The sequence below is a fragment of the Danio rerio genome, chromosome 1, assembly GCF_049306965.1.
Source record: "Danio rerio strain Tuebingen ecotype United States chromosome 1, GRCz12tu, whole genome shotgun sequence".
NCBI lineage: Eukaryota > Metazoa > Chordata > Actinopteri > Cypriniformes > Danionidae > Danio > Danio rerio.
Window position 1 is genome coordinate 60,648,534 of NC_133176.1, and position 15,609 is coordinate 60,664,142.

The following is a 15,609-nucleotide window of genomic DNA, read 5'->3' on the forward strand; positions in this document are numbered from 1 at the left end:
TGTTTGTGGGCGTGGCTGTGACTGCGGTTGTATGAGGTGAAAGTTTGAGCCGGACTGTGTGTGTGTATGTGTGTGTGTGTGGATTCTGACTCTCACACGCGGTAATGAGCGGTTCATTCTGGACTGAAACACTCATTTCTGCTCGCGGTTCGGTCATGTAGGTGTTGAAGATTGCAGAACTGGGCATTTCTACAGGCTGGAGGAGCTTGACGGGGGTTTGGAGGATGCTTTTATTGCTTGTGTTGTCAGCTGTGGTCCTGTGTGGATGTGCACAGTATTCCAGTGATCAGTGCAGCTGGACGGGAAGGTGAGGATTATTATTTTCCATTAGTGTAAAGATTTTGTTGATTTAAATGCGTTTTTAAAAACAGCTTTTATTCTGTGCTGATGTATTGCATACATAAGGACAATAACTAAACTCCGTTTGCGTTGTAGTTTGCATAGAATGTTGCACAACAATTTTTATAGATTTTCTAAAATCATTACATTTTATTATCTAAGCTCATCTTGAACATTTTAGTCAGCTTTGTCTGTTTTTTGTATTAATATTGGCATGCAAATAAATGAGATTTAACGTTTGAGGACTGTGATACTTATTTAAACGTGTTATAATAATATTTAAAGACTGTTAAAGCAAGAAATGCTGTGAGAGAGGATGGTCTGGACATGCCCTTACTTAGGACATGTGCTGACATTTAACCTGAAGACACTGAATCTCGAACCGATTCTTCTGAAGCGATTCTTTTCCATGCGTTTTGCCGGGAAAAACTGTTTTGGTGAATGAATTAGTATTCAACTGTACACTAATTGTGACAACCATTAAGTGTTTACCGTGTATATTGTATACCGTCTATTTTTCAATAAAAAATGAAACAATAAACGCTTCCAAATGATTCGTTCGAATGAGTCGATTCACTCAAATGAATTTCCCTCTGCTGGCTCAGGCGATGAAATGACGCGGGTTTATTGAGTATTTCTTCTCCCACAGTGACGTTCATCTCCATGTGTTTTCTCTGTTTCTCTCTGTCATGTGTTAGTGATCTGGCTTTAGTAGCTGTTTCGCACTTTTCCTTTCGACTCCTTCATTTAACTCAGTGAATCAAACCGCGCAGAATCTGGCCTCCATTAACTTCGCGCTCCGCCGCTTAATTGACTCCAGAAAATGATTTAATAACGTTAATTAAAAGCAAGCCGGCTGAAATGGGGGAGATTTGGAGGTCATGTGTGCAGGACTCGTTTTGCTTTTTCTCCGGAGGACATTTGGCACCGATTTGAGTGGAAACCAAACCCAGTCTGTTTAATTATAATGGCGAGTCATGAACTGCAGATGTTCAGTCATCATTTACTCGCTCGCATGAGCAGCCAAATTCTCCATATTTGGTGGAAATACTGACATATCATTAACCTGTGTTTCAGAATTACCCTATTATCAATTGAAGCTTTAAATTTGAGTAAACGCAGTAAAATACACAGGACTTTCAGTGGTGTTTAACAGCCATCAGGGCCATGCTGTACACCTCATGAAGATTGCAAATCTGAAATCCTACACAGATAAACAAAGTCTGAAGTAATAACATTAACTTAGAATAATATCAAATAAAATATTAAAAAGTTAACCTAACTTAAAAAACTAACCTGACAAATTACATTTGAAACCATCTATTGCGATCAATAAGCTAATCACTAGTTAATATTCATAATAAATGTAAACAATAACTAAAGGAGAGACTGTAATACAGAAATAAAATTTGTCTGAAATAACAACATTAACTAAAAAACAATGCTAAATTAAATATTGATAAGTTAAACTCGAAAAACTTCCTTTGAAACCTACTAGTTATTTAATTAACTATTAATTAATACAAAATTATAGATAGATAGATAGATAGATAGATAGATAGATAGATAGATAGATAGATAGATAGATAGATAGATAGATAGATAGATTGCAATTAGAAATAGCAGACAATGTTTTAGTTGAAATATAAAATGACTAATACTGAATTATTAATATAAAATGTAAATGACAAAGCATATAAAATGCTTAAACCAAAACTAATTTTTAATTAAAGATGTATAATATGCTTTTTAATAGGTCTATTATTATTTGGAGTTTTGGATTGTTTCACCACCAATATACACCCCGACTGTAAATCTGAAATTCTCCACAGAGAAACAAAGTTTAAAGTAAAAAACAATGTCAAAGCATGTAAAAATACTAAAATGTAAAAAACAAATGATTAATATATAAATAATATGTATTTTAAATAAGTCTAATATTATTTGTAGTCTCAAATGTGACTAAACACAATAAATTAAAGTGACTTTTAGTGGTGTTTTACAACTGATGTACACCTGGTGTAAAAGAGTGTAAATCTGCAATCCTCGGCAGCAGTCCAGCTGAAACACACACACACACACACACACACACACTCTGTAATCATCCCTAAATAACCGAACCACAACCACTTGAAAGCGCATCGGCGGAGAAATGAAAATGTCACATCTGGATGACAGCTTGTGCCGTATCTTTCATCTGAATGTGAATGATCTTGAGTGTTTAAGTGTGTGTGTGTGTGTGTGTGTGTCTGCTTCAGCTTGAGTTAATATCACACACCGTTTTTCTGACATCTGATCTGCTGAAGAGGTCGAGTTCAAGCTGAAGGTCACGACGGATCAAAGCTCTGAACATCCTGATTTGTCAAGCTCTCTGTTTCCTGAAAAACCAGCCCTTGTGTTCCTCTGCGTTCAGTGAGAAGCAGAACATGAACGTCTAAAGTAATAATAGATGCTGTTTTTGTTCATTAAAATAGTGCAAAACATAATACTGAAAACATGCATTGCTCAGACATCCAATTGAACTAATATTATTAAGAATAATAATAGGCATTAATAATAAACCTAAATTAAAATGTAGACAAAAAATGTAAAAAAAAAAAATACTTATAATAATAAAACTGAAATCATGCTAAAAATGTATAGAAATGTTAAAACAACAATGAAAACTAACTAACTAGTATAAATAATGCAAATAAATTAGAAATGGGGTGTCACGGTGGCTCAGTGGATAGCAAGATTGCTTCACAACAAGAAGTACACTTTTTTGAGCCTCGTCTGGGTCAGCTGGCGTTTCTGAAAGCCTCCGTCATCCAGGTTCAGTTTCTGGAGGAATTTATGAGCTCAGAGTTGGATGCACCTCTGAAAGGATCTAGTGGACTCAGACACGGTCCTAAACGTATCAACGCTGTTTTCAGTCTTCATAAAGCACATAAACACTGTTATTTTCTTCATAAAATCCATGTTAACCATTTAGCAATGAAGCTAGAGTCTGTTCTGAAGTGAATTTGACGTGCGAATAAAGCGAGTAAAATCAAATGTTCATGCGACTATTAATGCGCGATTTATCCGTGCATTCCGTGTCTGGTGTGAACACAACAATAGCTCCAACTCTCCTCAACACACCTGCAAGGAAGTTTCTAGAAAGCCTTGTAAGAGCTTGACTAGCTAGCTCAGGTGTGTTTGATTGGAGTTGGAACTATTTAGCGTGAATCGCTCGAGTTAAAAAATCTGAACTTAAGCCGAAACCAATCAGGAGCTTGCGCTTGTGGGGGTGTGATTGTTACGTACGCCTGTTGTTGGTGTCCCTGGGGAAATCCTCCAGCCAACACCGAAAACAATGCATGAAACTGGGTTCGGCTAAGTCAGAAGCACAGCTGAAAGCCTCCATCATCCTGGTTCAGTTTCTGGAGGAGTTTATGAGCTCACAGAGCTGCTGCACCTCTGAAAGGATGTAGTGGACTCAGACACGGCCCTAAATGTATCAACGCTGTTTTCAGCATTTATAAAGCACATAAACACTGTTATTTTCTTAATAAAATCCATTTTAGCCATTTAGCATTTAGTTTTTTTTAGAAAGCCTTGTAAGAGCTTGACTAGCTAGCCCAGGTGTGTTTGATTGGGATTGGAACTAAACTTTGCTGGACACCGGCCCTCCAGGACTGAGATTGAGAACCCCTGCTATGTAAGGACTGTAATTCTGAACACACTTCATGCATAACCCTGCTGTAAAATCCAGCTTAAACCAGCCTTGGCTGGATTTAGCTGGTCGACCAGGCTGGTTTTAGAGGGGGTTTGGCCACTTCCAGGCTGGTTTCCAGCCATTTCCAGCCTGGTCTTAGCTGGTCAAGCTGGGAGATGACCAGCTAAAACCAGCTTGACCAGCCTGGCCAAGCTGGGAGTCCAGCCAAAACCAGCTATGTCCAGCTTAAACCAGGCTGGTCAAGCTGGTTTTAGCTGGATTTGGCTGGTCATTTTCCAGCCTGACCAGCTAAGACCAGGCTGGAAATAGCTGGAAACCAGCCTGGAAATGGCCAAAACCCCTCTAAAACCAGCCTGGTAGACCAGCTAAAACCAGCCAACCAGCCTAGGCTGGAAAGCACTCATCATTGAGCTGGTAATCTGAAAATACTGTCCTGACTGTTGTGTGTGTGAGAACTGATTTTGGTGGTTTACAGGGGCAGTTTTTGTATGTTGACAGGGTTATGGGATAGTTTCACTCTATAATGGTGGTTTATGAGGAAATGTCTGATGTCTTTGTAATTCCAAACGATTTTCAAAATCATACTTTACGGGGTCTTTTGACAGTCAAATAGTGCCACAGATTTTTTGGCCTATGGAGAGTTCCTGTAACCCCCCTATACCAACATGTGTGTGTGTGTGTGTGTGTTGTGCAGCGGTCTGACGCACGAGTCTCACGCGCGGGATGTGGAGCAGGTGTATCTGCGCTGTGCTGAAGGCTCTCTGCAGTGGCTGTATCCCACCGGAGCGGTGATGGTGAACCTGCGGCCGAACCTGCCGTCCTCCGCTGATCTACGTGTGTGTGTGAAGCCGAGGCGGGACTCTCGCGGGGCCACTGTGCTGCTGGAGCGGGCGGGAGCGCTGCGGGTGCTGCTGAGCGAGGAGGAGCAGGCGGCGGGACGCGTGCGCTGCTTCAGTCTGCAGGAGGGGGCGCTGTTTCTGGAGGCGTCCGTACAGCGGGACATCAGCAGGAGGATCACTGCCTTCCAGTATCAGCTCAGCTACGCACACACTGCTGATCAACACACAGGTACAACTGAGCTACACACACACCACTTAAGCTAATGATCTGAGGCCTCATGTATCAACGCTGCGTACGCACAAAAACTTTGCGTACGCCAGGTTTCACGCTCAGAATCGCTCACGTTTGGATTTACTAACAATGAACTGAATGTGGGAATGTGCGCAGCTTCACGGCAGCTTTCTGGCAGGCGTACGCACATTTTTTGTGCGTGTCTGTTTTATTTCCATTGGCGACTCCTAGAGGCAGTTGTGTTAAATTCCTCTCTACAAAGTGTCTGAGCCTTGCAATGGCAGCTGTATGAGACGGGTTCAGCAGGTATATAAGGTTTCCATACCATACAGTTGACCAGCTAAACATTAAAGCACAATTTGCAGCAGTCGCCTGTTTTCCCAATGTAATCTGAGCGATCTACTGCACACACATTGCTATAAAGACACTATCTGAAGATGAATTTGCATGCGTGAATCAGAAACATTTCCATTCAATAAATGTGCAAATAAAATATGATGCACACACTTATTGATGATTCCTACTTGTCTTTCTCGTGATAAATAGTTGGCAAAATCTGATATGTAGCGGGGAAAAAAACAAGAAAGAGTTCATCAGACACTGGATTCGAGCCGAGTTCAAGCTCGAACGTATCAATTCATGTTCACATGCGTCTTACGAGAAGCGCCACTGAGACTGTTAAGCGTCCTGCAACATTTTACAGATATAAACCACACTATTTCTTGTTTCTTGTTAATGCACTCAGTGCGATGTTCAGACCCAACTGTGTTGACCGCATCAGCTAAACTCTCCCACTCTATTTTTTTCTTTTGTTGTTAATTCCGGAGAACAAACTTGCAAATAACACCGCTTTTCTCCGGTCTACCTCCGAAAGCAGCACCTCCAATTCACATTCTGTTCAAAGTTTCTCTTTTTGCTTGATTTTGCCGTTGCTTTTTCGTTGGGTTTTGCCATTAGCATAGTCATTAGCATATTCATACGGGGGAGGAGGCAGGGAGGGGTTTTGTGCTCGTGCATGTTGCGCTCAGTTTCACGTTCATTCAGATGTACAAAAGAATATGCGTGAGATTCGGCGTACGCAGTGTTTCATACATCTGAATTTTTTTCTGCGTACGCACATTTACAGCTTTGTGCGTACACAATGTTTTCAGTAAGATTTCCACGCAAGTCTTCGTACATGAGGCCCCTGGTTCTTTCACTCATATTACACTTGTCACGATACTAAATTTTAGTACTGAAATAAAAAAAGGTCCATTTCCCGCTAACATTTAAGGCACTGTTGATGGCGCTCTTAAACAGCGTTGTTATTTTGTCCGTTAAGGTCATTAGGTCACTGCACTTGACCGATGTTTACTGAGTGCAAACACAGCCGAGCGATCCGCTGATAAATCGACTGATCTTCATAGCTTCAAAACGATCCAATGTCCGTCTATGTGTGGAGAGTGGTGAACTGATGATCTTCACAGCCAATCACAGTCGTTTCTGTTGAGCACTGGTGAACACTATGGCAAATCAGCGCTGTTTATGAACGCCCTCAGCAGTTCACCTTAAATGTTAGCAGGGAAATGGACGTTTTTAAAACTTCAGTACCGGGACAACACTGTTACAGACAACACGAGGGTGTGCTAGAGAGGAAATAAGCAAATTGGTCACATGACTGTGATGACTGTCTGATATGCGGCATCGTTTTCCAAACTCTGTTTTCACAGTCCACACTTCAACACGAAAACGTCAAACTAATTCACTTTGGACAGTGTTTTCAAAAAGATAGGTATTAGTTTCCTAAAAACATCTCAGTGTGTACAGAAGGCCAAAACGGAGAGGAAAACCTGCATTTTTAAGCGAAAAGTAGCCGTGTGTACATGTCCTGAGAGAGAGTGATTTGTGTGTGAAGTATCAGCGCTGTCATTAACCTGAAACACTAGTTGAGAGCTCCAGTAAAGTGTGTGACCTTATAAACCCTGCATGTTCAGCCTGACACAAGAAAACAAACCAGCTAATCAGGAGGCCTCGCCGGGGTCACACGGCCTGCAGAGCTGTCAATCACAGCAGCCTGTGCCTCTGATTGGTTCACCGGTGGCTGAAGGTGATTCTGATTGGCTGTCTCCAAATAAAGGGCGCTGTTGTATTGGCCGCAGGTGAGGTAGTAATCCTTTCCAGATGTGTGTTTGATGGTGTAATTCATTCACACTGTCTGCATGTTGAGCAATGATGATTGGATGTCTGTCTGGCTCCGCCTCCGTCTGCTTCTCTGTCTCCATCCGATCCGCAGGCTGTAGATTTATAATGATGGAGGTGTGGAGAGGTCTTCACCTGCTGCTTTCACTCACACACACAGACACACACACACACACACGCACACAAAAGTTTGTTTTTGTGATTTGTGGGGACATTCCATAGGTTTCCATTGCTTTTATGCTGTACACACTGTATTTTCTAAAGTCCTAACCCCACCCTACCCTTAAAATTAACCCTCATAGGAAACTGCAGTTTTACTCTCTAAAAATACTCATTCTGTGTGATTTTATAAGCTTTTGGAGAAACAAGATATTAGCAGTGTCCTCATATTTCACCACCTTCTTGCAATATCGTGTTATACCTATGTCATGCAGATTTGCGTCCTGATATGTCACAAAAACACACTCAGACATAACACACAACACAAAAGCGCAGGCAGATAACGATGATAATACTGACGGAAAGAGGTCAAAGGTCAGAGGTGTTCAGGCACAGCTGGATCTGACACTCTGATGCATCACAGGACAAATGTGTGTGTGTGTGTCTAACGTCTCCTCTTTGTGTGTGTGTGTGTGTGTGTGTGTGTGTGTGTGTGTGTGTGTGTGTGTGTGTGTGTGTGTTTCAGACTCCTGCAGGCCGTGTGCAGATGAAGAGCTGCTGTTGTCCGTGTGCACCAGTGACTTTGGTAAACACATATTTATCATCTTATACTGCTGTGAAGGCTTACTGTCCCTTGTTTTCTCTTAAATAAATCACACAGGGTGAATTTTTACCCAGACATTTAAAAAGACCATATTTTAGTGGAGTAATAACAATACTGTGATACTGAGATATTTTTATTCATGGTTGTCATACTGTAAGAATCTTATACTGGGCTGGTTTGATATTCTGAGGGTGTGATAACCTTAGATAAGAACTATTGCTGCTCTAAGTCTGGGTAAAAACAACTCTTTTTGTTGCAAGAAGTTTAGTTTTGGCATTAACCTATGCTGCCAGATCAGTCTAAAAAATTATACATGTACACAATATAACTCATACATGCAACTTCAAAATTCATGTTTACAAAATCCAACTCATAGCCTGAAGTTCAAAACACAAAAAGTTGAAAAATTCGTAAATATTCAAATCCCATTCATTAGTTCAAGATACGTCGATAAATACACAAATCCCATTCGTAAATTCAAAACATGATTAGTAAATATGCAAATCCCATTCGTAAATTCAAAAAACGATCAGTAAATATGCAGATTCCATTCATTAGTTCAAAATACGCCTCATAAATACACAAATCCCATTCATAAAATCGAAACATGATTAGTAAAAATGCAAATCCCATTCATAAATTAAAAACATGATTAGTAAATATGCAAATTCCATTCGCAAGTTTAAAACATGATTAGTGAATATGCAAATTTCATTCGTAAATTCAAAACATGTTCAGTAAATATGCAAATCCCATTCGCAAATTCAAAACATGGTTAGTAAATATGCAAATCCCATTCGTAAATTCAAAACATGATCAGTAAATATGCAAATTCCATTCGTAAATTTAAAACATGATTAGTGAATATGCAAATTTCATTTGTAAATACAAAACATGATTAGTAAATATGCAAATTGCATTCATAAATTCAAAACACAACTTATAAATACACAAATCCAATTCGTTAGTTCAAAACACAATTTGTAAATACAAAAATTTCATCCGCAAATTCAAAACACAATTCGTAAATACACAAATCCAATTTGTTAGTTTAAAACACAATTTGTAAATGCAAAAATTCAATTCGTAGTTTCAAAACACGATTCAAAAATATACAAATCCAATTAATTATTTAGAAACAATTCGTTAATATAGAAATCCCACTCGCAAATTATAAATGCAATTAGTAAATACACAAATTAAACTCGTAAATTCAAAGCACAATTTGTGAATGCACAAATCTAATTCAGGAATTCAAAACATAATTCATAATATGTGCAAATTAAGTTGGTAAATTTAAAAAATATTCAGAAAAATACAAATCCCATTCGTAAGTTCAAAACATAATTCGTAAATAAACAAAACCAATTCATTATTAAACAAATGCCACTCGTAAATTCAAAATACAATTAGTCAATACACATATTAAACTCATAAAATCAAAACACAATTCGTAAATTCACAAATCCAATTCGGGAATTCAAAACACTGTTAAAACATACACAAATCCAGTTCGTAAGTTCAAAACACAATTCGTAAATACAAAAATTTTATTTGTAATTTTAAACACTATTCAAACATACACATCCAATTCGTAATTAAAAACATAAGTCATAATATGTGCAAATTAAGTTCGTAAGTTTAAAAAACGATTCATAATTACACAAATTCCATTCGGAATTAAAAACAATTCATAATATGCGCAAATTAAGTTCGTAAGTTAAAAAAATTATTCAGAAATACACAAATCCCATTCGTAATTAAAAACATAATTCATAATATGCGCATTAAATTCAAAGCAGGATTCGTAATATACACATTCATTTGGTGAACGTTTTTATATGTACTTGTGAATTCACGAATTGTATGTTGTATTTATGAATTGTGTTTTCAATTTATAAACTGTATTTTGTAAACATGAATTGTGCTGTGCCTGTATGAATTTTATTTTATAAATGTATTATTTTTGAGATTGATCTGGCTCCATATTACCCGTACATTTACAGCCATGCTAACATCTAATATAGTTAATTTTAGTTTATTTTAAATAGTAAGTTTTTTAGTTAATCATTTTGAACTTTTAAAAATCGTCTGTATTTTTCAGTGGCGCGTGGCAGAATCAGTCGCGTAGAGGATAATGATGAAGATGAAGATGAAGATGGGGTGTCAGTGGTGCTGTCTGTGAGCCGTGTGTATCGGCAGAAGAGCCGTATATTCGTGTCGGCCGGCGGGGGGCGCGGGCGTGACCGGTGGACGGGTCGAGTGCAGATTCTGCAGCGCTGTGATCCGCAGGCCGGACCCACAGAGTTCCTGTTCACCGGAGCGCTGCGGTTCGGAGACGCCTGGCTGGGATGCGCTCCGCTCTACACAGACTTTCTCAGAGTTTATCAAGCGGCTCGGGACGCAGGAACAAACCCCTGCACCATAAACACTGACTAAACACACACACACACCTGAAGATCTCTGCAGAACAGGCCTGACCGGGACTCTTTCACTGGGAATCAAGAGAGATGAGTTGAAGTTGTGTTTGGGGGAAACTGGTTTAGAGAACTAAAGCTGATTAATATATACATGTTGATTTTCTGGACTTTATATTCCCTCATAATAGTTCATCCAGCTATTAGAATGACATTATATTTATGATGAAAGGAGGTCTGGACATGTTCCTGATGTGTGTGTGTGTGTGTGTGTGTGTGTGTGTGTGTGTGTGTGTGTGTGTGTGTGTGTGAGTGTGAGTTGGTGTTTCCAGATGGACAGATCTCACTTAGATTCTGACCAGTTCTGTGTCCCACACACACACACACACAGTTGTGTTTGTTTGTTTCTGCTTGTTTGTGTATCCTGATTTCACATGTCTGAAATTGATACAGAGGGAGAGTGTGTCGAAGCACTTGGAAATGTGTGTGTGTGTGAGAGAGAGAGAGATTGTGTTCTTTGTGTATGTTATTTTGTTTGTTTGTGTGTGAATTTGTGAGGGTGTGTTATTTTGTTTATGAGTGTGAATTTGAGTGTGTGTTTTTTGTGTTTATGCATTTGTAAGTGTGTGAGTGTCTGTTTGTGTGTGTTGTTTTGTTTATTCGTGCGAATTTGTGAGTGTGCGTGTTGTTTTGTTTGTGTTTAAGCATTTGTAATTGTGTGTGTGTGTGTGTCTGTCTATTTGTTCATGTTGTTTTGTTTGTGTATATGTATGTGTGTGTGTGTGTGTGTGTGTGTGTCTGTCTGTGTCTGTTTGTGTGTGTTTTGTTTGTGTGTGTGAATTTGTGAGTGTGTGTGTGTCTGTCTGTCTGTGTCTGTTTTGTTTGTGTGTGTGAATTTGTGAGTGTGTGTGTGTGTGTGTGTGTGTGTGTGTGTGTTTGTCTGTGTCTGTTTGTGTGTGTTTTGTTTGTGTGTGTGAATTTGTGAATGTGTGTTTTGTTAGTGTGTTAGAATTTGTGTGTATCTGCCTATTTGTGTGTTATTTTGTTTGTGTTTATGTATTTGTGTGTGTACATGTGTGTAAATGTCTGCCTGTTTGTGTGTGTTATTTTGGTTGTGTGTGTGTGTTTGTGTGTTTCTTATTTTGTTTGTATGTGTTTGAATTTGTAAACGTGTGTGTGTGAGTTTGTTTATGTGTCTGCCTGTGTGTGTGTCTATTTGTTAGTGTGTTAGAAGTTGTGTGTCTGCCTGTTTGTGTGTGTTATTTTGTTTGTGTTTATGTATTGTGTGTGGGTGTATGTGTGTGTGTGTACATGTGAGTGTGTAAATGTGTGTCTTATTTTGTGTGTCCATCTTGTGTCTTATTTTTTGTGCATGTTTTTTGTGTGTCATATTTTGTGTATGTGTGTGTGTTTATGTGTGTGTAAGTGTGTGTGTGTGTATCCTGAGCTCTTGCTGCGTGTGCTGCGAGACGATGGCCGCTGCTTTTGTTAAAAGCTTTGTTTATAGTTATCAAGCAGTCAATTGTTCTGACTGACCACTGGAGTGTGTGCGTGTGTGTGTGTGTGTGTGTGATTTTTGGACTCTATGTGTGTGTGTGAGTTTGGAATAAAACACTCCTAATGGAAACATCATGCTTGACGAGGGTGTCACTTTCTGCTTGAGTTGTGTTTGTTCTAATCAGACGGCAGTCTGCAGAAACACTTTGATTGACATTCTCCCTCTGTATGATGTCATCAAAGGGGGAAAACCCCGCCCACTAGTGCCCATACTCTCCATCTCATTAGCATAAACAGCAGCCCTGAGTGAGAAGCAGCCGTCTGTCCATTAACCATTAGAGTGTTTAGTATAAACAAGAAGCATTCGTCTCGCTCGGCATTTGGTTATGGTTAGTCAACAAACGCCGGTTGAACAATGAACGCGATGGCAAAGAAAGCAAGAGAGGTATTTTTGTGGACGGACGACGAGGTCGAGATGTTACTAAACGTAACAAATGAATAACTGCACAATGGCGCCTAAAACAGACAATAGTGCAAACAGCGCTCCCATTTCTGTGTCCATGTTGTTGTTTACAGTGAAGGCTGGTCTGCTGTCTTCCAGTAGCGTTAAAGCCATGTGTTATAGTCATGTGATAGAGGCTTGACGAATAAGGGAAGGATACGCAATGACACCAAAGCCCCAATCAAGTAGCAAATCTCAGCAGCCCCGCCTCCGTTTTCAGATGTCTCCGTTTTCCCTCATCCACACTGAGACGGAGCAGCAGCGTTTAGAATGAAAACGGCCTCTTGAGCGTTTCCAAAACGCTTCGTTTTCGGTGTTCGAAAACTCCGGCGTAGTGTGGACGGATGCCGTAACCGTAGCAAAACAACGTATTAGTGTAAACGGGGCCTGAGAGGATTATAGATGTGGAGTTTTCAAGAGTTCACACTTAGGTAGTGCTCGACTATGTTAGCAGGATTGGTTACACAAACTTTAATTTTTCACACAGATAACGTCAGTTCTGTTTTTGAATCTGCCACTATGCTGACACACAGGCATTTTTGGCTCCGCCTTTTTCTGAAAAAGAGCACAATCTCATTTGCATTTAAAGCGACAGTCACCAAAACACCACATTAAGGATCAAAGCCTAAAAGGGTCTGTTTCAGAGAGTTAGAGAACATTATTAGTGTGGTATTTTGAGCTGAAACTTCACACACACACACACACACACACACACACTGGAGACATCAAAGGCATGGTATGTCTCTTTTAATGAAGTTATAAGTTTACAGTAATATAGCAAATACCAATGCCAGTCTCATGTGAAGTCTTGTATTCATTCTGAGCTTGAGTTTCCGTCCTCGTGTGACACTAAAATACAATTTTTATTAATCCCTCAAATGAAATATGAACTGTTTTTGACCACATTGCAATTTTCCCCTCAATTACTGCCAAGTTGGCCTTTGCTCAGTGTGTGTGTGACGGCTGCTCTGGGACTCCAGCATGTGTCCGAGATTTTTCTCCATTTATTTCTGCTGTTGAATCACACTATAAGACCTTGACCTTTCTTCTGACAACTTTTAACCTTAAAGCATTTGAAAAAAGTGACTTTCATGATGTAATAGTGACGTATATGACGTGTGTAATAGTGTGCAGTGCTGTATTGTCTGGGTTGGTGTTGGATATTACACCTCAAAAGCCTTGTAATAAACTGCAGCACATTTCCTGCTATTTACACACTTATTTCTCCACATATTATATATTATATTATTTCAAATGACTAAAATGTCACGTTTTCCAGTACTGGGTTGCAGCTGGAAGGGCATTCGCTGCATAATTCATGTGCTGGTGTAACCCCGCCAGTCCTACGCCACTCAAACCTGCTCCAAGCTGAGATCGAACCGGCGACCTTTCACATGGCAGTTGGTTGCTCTAACAAGGAGGCTAAAGACCACAACCTCTTAAGTCTGTCGCTAGAGCACCTTTAGAGGTCAGAAGAGTGAGGTTTACATGCAAAGCACTTACTAGCTGGCCTCCGTTACACTGTATAAGTTGGTGGTTCATTCCGTTGTGGTGACACCAGATTAATAAAGGGACTAAGCTGAAAAGAAAATGAATAAAATGTCACTGAAAGTCACTATGTCAAACTGTAGAGTTGAACTTTCTACATCAGAAGTGGACAGAGCATAGATCAACATCCCATAATGCAACTCGCAATCATAAACGAATGGAAAGCACACAAGCTGTTCATTATCAGATGTGTTTTACAGGGTAGAGTTTCAGAGACGCGTGCAGTCAGGACAGAAAGGCTGAACTGCTGTCGGAGCGAGCTCATCTGATCCGCATGAATATCTCAGATGCTCGTCGTCTTAAGACTGAAGACAGCTGTCTCGAGTACGGCAGGAATGAAAGCGCTGATATCTCAGACTCGGGCTATTATTAACAGAGCTGATGTGCTGCAAAACTGCTCGGTCCCTTCACTGTTTCTGCAGCGTGTGTGTCCGTGGAGGCTACAGTTAAATCATTCATATCAATTGGTTTACTGTATGCTGTTGATTATTCATTCATTTTCTTTTTAGCTTAGTTTTTTTTTTTTATCTGGGGTCACCACAGCGGAATGAACCACTAACTTATCTAGCATATGTTTTCCACAGCAAATGCCCTTCCAGTTGTAACACAGTGCTGGGAAACACTCATACATCAAATGTAAAAATGCAAATAGGGGGAGACTGTATAGTAGAAACACCACTACGTTGCAGTACAAGTGTGTGTGTGTGTGTGTGTGAGTGTCTATTTTGGTCAGAGTAACACACACACGCGTCCTGCACACGCTAGGCTGATCCTCCAGACACCAAACACCATCGACACACACCGCAGGCCGGATACCGGACACCCCCAAGTAATAATATCTTTAAATTGCTTTTTAAAAACTGTAATATATGAGTTAGTTTTTTATTTACATGAAATAAATTTAAATAACACAGTAAATTAACTAAGTGCTTCTTAAGGTGAATAAAGGTGTAGTTTGTGCAGTGTGTTGTTAATTGCAGAGCTTTTTTTTTTTTAAAAAGCGGGAAAACCTGCGGGATTTGAAAGCGTCAAGCCTCAGCAGGGGAGCAGCAGACATTTTAAAAGTAGGTTGGGGGGGGGGGCAGCTGTGTAAGATCCAGAAGTGTACATTCATAACATTTTTAATCACCTGTTTCTAAGTGGTCTGTCTGTAAAAGTGAGGGGGACGTATCCCCCCTTGGTTGTTACACCCTCAGCAAAGGTAAGAAACAGTAACGCAGAGTAACGTAACACACACTTACCATTAAAAGTAACTACATTTTTTTTGCAGAGTAATTCAATATTAATGCATCACAAAAGTAACTTGTTCCAACAACAGCAACACTGATGACTGTAAACTTCACTTCCTAATCTGCAATTGCCTCTCTGGATATACCACTATCTGTACTCAAATTTTTTTTTTAAAAAACTAAAAATTTACTAAAAAAAAAAAAAAAAAAAAAAAAAAAAACTAAATTACAAAAAAAATTACTAATACTTTCCTTCTTAGACTTTACAGAACTGAAACTTGCCTACAGCACTTATTCATTGTTGCTCTTATATTTGTGTAAATTGCTTCCTTGCCCTCATTTGTAAGTCGCTTTGGATAAAAGCG

General features: G+C 39.5%; 1 protein-coding gene across 2 annotated transcripts; it reads left to right on the forward strand.

Moving 5' to 3' along the window:
- The first annotated feature begins 55 nt into the window (after positions 1 to 55).
- On the forward strand, positions 56 to 12,095 carry metrnlb (meteorin like, glial cell differentiation regulator b). 2 transcript variants are annotated; one of them, XM_001345259.8, is made up of 4 exons: positions 56 to 307; positions 4,734 to 5,107; positions 7,974 to 8,033; positions 10,156 to 12,095. In XM_001345259.8, the coding sequence occupies exons 1-4, from the start codon at positions 225 to 227 to the stop codon at positions 10,488 to 10,490; spliced, it is 852 nt and encodes a 283-aa protein (XP_001345295.2). In that variant the 5' UTR covers positions 56 to 224; the 3' UTR covers positions 10,491 to 12,095. The 2 variants fall into 2 exon arrangements, with proteins under 2 accessions (XP_001345295.2, XP_073763675.1); XM_073907574.1 differs by lacking the exon at positions 56 to 307 and adding an exon at positions 2,598 to 2,778.
- Positions 12,096 to 15,609: the final 3,514 nt, after the last annotated feature.